General features: G+C 33.8%; 1 protein-coding gene across 1 annotated transcript; it reads left to right on the top strand.

Moving 5' to 3' along the window:
- The first annotated feature begins 5,409 nt into the window (after nt 1–5,409).
- LOC110107227 lies at nt 5,410–6,296 on the top strand. The gene is made up of 2 exons (XM_020837423.1): nt 5,410–5,740; nt 5,794–6,296. Exons 1-2 carry the CDS (start codon nt 5,410–5,412, stop codon nt 6,294–6,296), a joined length of 834 nt encoding a protein of 277 aa, XP_020693082.1.
- Nucleotides 6,297–7,004: the final 708 nt, after the last annotated feature.

The raw sequence follows: 7,004 nt of genomic DNA, 5'->3' as shown, positions 1-7,004 counted from the left end.
TAAAATTGATCTTTCATCACCTCAGGAGCTCTTCTTTCCCTTGCTTGTTGCTCTCTGTTTTCAAATAAATTGCAAAGATGATCAACATATTCCTTATAGATATATACATATAATAGTTCATTGTCTATTACTTATACTTCTTCCTACATTCAGCCAAATTAAAAAATATATTCTCAAATTAGAAAATAAACTAATAATTTTCTAATAAAATAATATAGTTTATTAATTATTCATCAATTATTGATAATTATGTCATCTTAATCATACTTTAAAGTTCCTTTTCTCTATTAATTTCAATTAAACTTATTCAACATTAACATATCAAATAAGAAAATTACCTAGGTACTGCTCTTGTTATTCTTTCTAGTACAACTCATATTCTGATTGCCCTTAGCTCTCATAATAAAGTCTTTAGTCCCCACAGTTCTATAGCTTAGAAAATCTTTCAGAAAAAATGGTGCCTAGCTGCGAGCTTTATCATCACTATTTTCCTTACTTTAAAATTCAGTAAGTTGTCTCCCATTCTCCATAGGAACAATTTCTTCACAGCAGAGTTCATAGAAAATGTGCACCTCGAAGGTGAACACCATTGTTGTTGAGGTGGTGAACTATGATGAGGTGAGGCTGCTTGATCCTCCCTTTCCTGCTTAGGAAGTAAACTATGTGAAGCCTCCTCATCAGTACCTCATCTCCTCCCTTCCTTTCTCTGCTTGCTTCCATCTAGATCTTCACAAGACTTTGTTTCTCAATTCTCTTTTAATTTGCCTCTTAATGGACAGCTCCAAGCCATCTATATTTCGATCCATATAAATAGATGGAGAGAGAGAGAGAGAGAGAGAGAGAGAGAGAGAGAGAGAGAGAGAGAGAGAGAGAGAAGGGGGGATTGATTGACTAATTATTCTCGAGGGAGTTCAATATTTACTATTCTCATGCGAGTAATTAGCAAGCTTTCTACCTTATCTTGAGTTGTTTATGGGAATCTTTTGCTAATTAATCATGTCATATAATACGAACATATTGGAGAATTTATAGAGATCAATCTAGAGAATGATAATTTTCATAAAAAGGAGGTAATTATGTATAACCCTTGCAAGAAAATACGAGATTGGAGTAAAAGCTAACAAAGGGTGGATGCAATTTAATTACTTGTTAGTTGATTTAGTCTCAAGATGATTCCATTAAAATTTTGAGCTCTTGATGCATGTTATTTGATGATACATAGATCTATTTGAGTGGAATAAGGACTGATGTAAGGAACTTTCATGTAAAAAACATTTGAAGATAATTGTTAAGATGTGTGGAATTTTAGATTTAGACTTTGTGACGGCTTTTTTAATGCTTTTTAAAGCTGTTTTCTAGTACAAAAATTTTAATTTGTGTAATACAAAGCTGTTTTAAGATGCAGTAAAAAAGCCGTCCCAAACAAAACCTTAAGCTTCATTTGGGACGGCTTTCTTACTACTTAAAACAGCTTTCAAGCATAAAAATTTTAATTTTTTTTACTAAAAAACTGCTTAGAAAGCAATAAAAAGTCCTCACAAACGAAGCCTTAGTCTCCTATCAAATAATTAAAAATTATATTTATGAAACAAAACTAAGTTGTTGACATTAAAAAATAAATTTAGTTTTTTATATTAAAAATAGATTTAACAATTAAGTGATACAAACGTTATGTATCCACCCTAATTTTAATCTCCCTTATTCATTCCCTAACCATTATAATTGTTTAAATAATCATTATTTACATCGGTTGATTAAGCTTACATCAAATATTTATCTTTTATATTTGATATCACATTAATAAAATAAAAACATTTGAATAATAATAAATGTTATTTTTTTGGTAAATTAATATTTCATAGGACATGCACCTTAAAATTTAGGATATCTTTTATAGATTAAGGTTTTTTTTAGACGACTTTCTTATTGCTTCTTAAAATAACTTTCTAGTACAAAATTTTTAAATTTTGCACCATAAAGTTGCTTTACGAAGTAGAAAGAAAGCTGTCCTAATTGTTCGTTTAGGATAGCTTTCTTACAATTTTATAAAGTTACTATAAATAAAATAACTTCTTAAAGCTGTTGTAGAAAACATCTTCCTAGTATAAATTTTTTTTTAAAGCAGCGAATAATCTATGGCAAAAAAAATATGTTATCGCAGTGTGAAAAGAAAAGGAGTAAGAAAGTTTTCCCAAACGAAGAAAAGGAGTTTTAATTTTTGTATTAAAACTCCGTTTTAGAAAGCAGTAAAAAAGCCGTCCCAAACGAAGCCTAAGTGATATTCACCAAATCATGCGAATTTGATCTTATTAATTGTGTTGATCGATAAGATTAAACATAAAATTAATTCCTAACTAGTAAATAATATAATTATTTTAATAGAAGATTAGATCCCTAACTGTGTGCATAAAAATTAAAATGAAAATTGATTTTCAAACTACTCTAATTGACACTCAATAAGGCTTACACTATATGACATATTTTCCTTTCAATTTATCTTTTTATTGCATTTTAGAAATCGGCATTTCAATAAAATATATTAGAGAATTGTTACTCAATAAAGCTTACATTACATGAAAATTATAATATATTTGTGATATTTGAGATAAGAGTCAAGAAGGCCTTAGCCATTTGAATAATGGCTAGGGTTAACGTCACCGATGAATGCTTGAAATTTAAATAATTAATTGAATCATAGTAATCGGCATCATGTATGTGCATACTTACATGCCTTCCTTCGATTCCCATCATACAATATAAGAATGTTTATGCTTGATTTAATTATAAAAAAAAATTCACCAGCCTATAACTTCACACCTCTACAAATATATATAGATCAAAATTAATCGAATCATATTTGAACAAATTCAAATATTGCTCGAACATGATTGAACAATTATCAAGTTATGATCAAATATGCTCAATATATAATTGAAATACATTTGAAAATATGATCTAAACATAATCATCGAATGACGTTCAAAACTTATTTGCATAAAGCTTGAATAACATAGTATTTGGCAAATTGAACTATATTTGATCATGATTCAAATAAGATCCATACGTAGTTCTTGCAATGAATGATAAGTAGGAGTACGAATCAAGATTTGATGATGGAGATGGGATAAAAATGACACGCAAAAGATGATAAAGTTCAATGAGAGAAACAACTGGGATAAACCAAACATATAATCACAAGAAATGAAAAAATAAATATCTAATATAATGATTTTTTTTAGAAACACCTTTATTCCATAAAAATGGAAGATACAACGAAGACCAACTTGGAAGATCCAAAAATTACAAAGCTAAAATCAACCAATTAAGGTAAATATCAACCGATCTCAGGAAATAGCATGGACTTCTAACCAACCATTCGAAAGGCAGGCGCCAAGCACAAACCAAGCATCACCCCACTGTTCAAACAAACGCCACCAATCATAACGAGAGGAGTCACCAAGGCTTCCAACAAGCCAAGTCCATTCAGTGGTTGGGCAGAAAGCCGCCTCACCATTGACCGGACTAGACAATTAATGGTCACAACTAAGTAACATAGCATCCAGCCTAGCCAAAAAAAACCAATTACTTTTTATTTATTTATTTAAACCTACACCATTTGCCTCCACCATGAAATTGGACTTTTTGAGCATAACGACTTACATTCAAGATATACCCATTAAAATCATTCTTCGGCTCATCCATATCATCTCTAACATTCCTACAAGGAGAAGAGCAAAACACATCCAACCAATCGAAAAGATCCATAAGACTAATTGTGAATTTGGAAGCCAAATTGATTTTTCAACTCCTCAGAAGAAATAAGTGCAATTGAAAGATCCACAGACAACATATTCACAATTGGGCTCAAAGTAACAGTCGAAAAAACATTAGAAACCAACAAAATAGGAGCCTCAAGACTATGCATGACCAACAACAAACCCATCAATCTCCACCCCAATATCAATTACCCCATCATAACCCCTATTAATAGGTGCCTTATTAATAGGCGAAACAATACAATTTTCAATAACATTTCCAAAAATATCTAATATAATGATAAGTAATTGTAGCACGTTTAGTGTTGCTTCTAGAAGAGGGGAGAGAGGCTTTGGCTGATCTAAGATTCCCACAACCATTAGTAGAATGATGAGGACTAGAAGAGCCTAACCTCCAAAGAAGACTCACATAGTTCTTGATGGTATAAAGAGGCTTATTTATAACCCAAAAAAAATATTAAGACTCCTAATAATATAATAACGTTAATTATAACTATCAATTATATTATTAATCTAAACATATGATCATATATGGTATGTCAGAAAAAATCATTTTTGTCAGGTACTCATCTAAAGGCATATTTGAGCTAAAAACTTTCAAAATTAAAAATGGGACCATCCAAATTCTAAACTCGGCAACCTTAAAGTCAAATTGAAATACTCGACAAGACGAATCTAATGACACCAAAATCGGCCCAATCCAAGTCCAAATGTTGGGGGTAGGGGGTTACATTTTCCAATCATCGCCTTCGACTATCACCACAAGTTATCGCTACCGACAACCATTATTGCCACCAATGGCCATCATAAAAAAAATTAATCACTTTCTCCAGAATACTGACAAGATTTGAACCTATTGTTGGGTATATTTGTCCTCAAGTGGACATCTATTCCTATGATCTGTATCAAAAAAATTAAGTCATGTTATTGGATATAGATTGTCCCTCTCTGTAAACGCATGATCTTTTTACTTTTCCTCTTCTTTAACAATAAAGAAAGGAGAATATTTGTATCATTTGTTAAATATTGAATTTTATAACTAGGCCATACCCCTAGTTTTTTCACTTTCTCAATTTTCCATGTAAAAGATTATAGCCATAATACTTTCAGCTGCACATATTGAACTTTTGTACAATATTTAAATACAAACAAACTTAAATTTTCTAGCATGTAAAAAATAAAATATGTCAAATATTTTATTTTCTTGCAGAATATATATTAATTATTTTATTTAAAATCATGATATTTATATATTTACTTGTCTTGTTATTTTTCTCAGCATTTTCTTGCAGAATATATATTAATTATTTTATTTAAAATCATGATATTTATATATTTACTTGTCTTGTTATTTTTCTCAACCCTCACTCCTACACTCCAAGTTCCTGTAACAACTCCACGCCACCATACAACTTCAATCTTCCAGACTTCCACCGAACACCTACGGCCTACCGTAGTCACCTGTCGGTGCCCACATCCATACTGTTCCTGTCACGGCCATCATCACTTCGACGCCTCCAACCCAACCCCGGCTGTCACTCACCGTCACTAACCTATCGATTCCCTTCCATTTCTTCGCGGGAACCCTAACTCCTCGAGGATTTATAGATCAACATTATTTTCACCACCAGAAATGAAGGAGGTCAGCGCCCGAGGCACCTCGCTAGAGTTCCCGTCGTCGGGACATCAGGTTATAAAAATCATCGGGAACCTATGTTTCTTCATATTTGTCGCCTCTGTCATCGTCTTCTCTGTCATTGCTGCAACCTACCAACCCCCCGACCCATGGTTCCAAACCTCCAAGGCCATTACCAAATCCCTCTCCGCCACACTTCCCAACTCCACCATCGCAATTGATAACTCTCTTCTGCACACCGGCGAAGATCTCGTCACCTCTCCCCCTTCTGCCGTCAACGCCGGCGAAGCTCTCCTTAACAATAACTACTTCCCCACCTCCTTGGCCTGTGATCCAAACGCCCCGCTCAACTGTTCCAACACCGTCCTGGCGGCAATCCAGCTCATCACCTCCAAGATCTTTCGCAAATCCATTATCTTCATTTCATACGACACCCCGTCAATGGATCCAATCCCGACGAATGCGACGCCGCCTGGCGCTTCCGCAACCGTTTGGAGAAATCATGGAGATGCTATCGCGACTACCGCCGCTTCCACCTTGCTCCGGCTGAGAATTGCACCTTCGATGTCGTTCGTGCTGGTAAGTTCCGCTCCGTTACCAACGTCGCCCGCCATCCCCGTCGCGCTACCTCCCCACCAGCCGTTAAAATCCCGGATCTAGACATCAACGACACGATCCCCACTGTTGGACGGTACCTATACTACTCTCGTGGCGGTGGTTACTACAAGAGTATGAATCATTGTATGGAGCTTCCTCTGTGGCCTCGAGAAGCCAAGTTCCTCAACCGGACTTTCATCATGGACCTCATTGTATGCCTTGCCGGAAGCTACACTTGTACAGGAGAGGAGAACGTGAAGGGAAATTCTATCTTGGCCCCCCTGTGAGCCATCAAAATTTTATTTATAGTTGTTTCAAATCAATTACAATGTAGTTACACTAATTATTCAATTACAAGCAAACTACCTACTAATCACAACAATTGCCTACACTACTATAAAAAACTTAGATTAATGCAATACAAACTCTTCGAATATAACATTAATAGAAAATCAAATAAAATAATATTCGAACTCATCCTGATACAAAAATATTTTAACATAGTATCTTTCTATAGTTATTGCTTGTCTTTTAGTCTTCGAGCAGTACGATCCGCTGGCCGATCCTTACTTTTCTTCCCAGCTGCTGCCACTTTTTCTCTACCGTTGCCATTTAAAATTGATCATTCATCACCTCCCTACTTTTCTTCCCAGCTGTTGACACTTTTCCTCTACCGTTGCCATTTAAAATTGATCTTTCATCACCTCAGGAGCTCTTCGATCTTTCCCTTATTGCTACCTGTTTTCAAAAATATTGCAAAGAAGATCAACATATTCCTTATAGATATATGCATATAATAGTTCATTGTCTATTACTTATACTTCCATCTACATTCAGCCAAATTAAAAAATTGATTTTCAAATTAAAAAATAAGCTAAAAATTTTTTAATAAAAGAATATAATTTATTAATTATTCATCAATTTTTTATAATTATGACATCTTAATCACACTTTAAAGTTTCTTTTCTCTATTAATTTCAATTAAACTTATTCAA

The sequence above is a fragment of the Dendrobium catenatum genome, unplaced genomic scaffold (genome assembly GCF_001605985.2).
Source record: "Dendrobium catenatum unplaced genomic scaffold, ASM160598v2 fragScaff_scaffold_853, whole genome shotgun sequence".
Taxonomy (NCBI): Eukaryota; Viridiplantae; Streptophyta; class Magnoliopsida; order Asparagales; family Orchidaceae; genus Dendrobium; species Dendrobium catenatum.
This window is presented reverse-complemented; position numbering and strand designations above follow the sequence as displayed.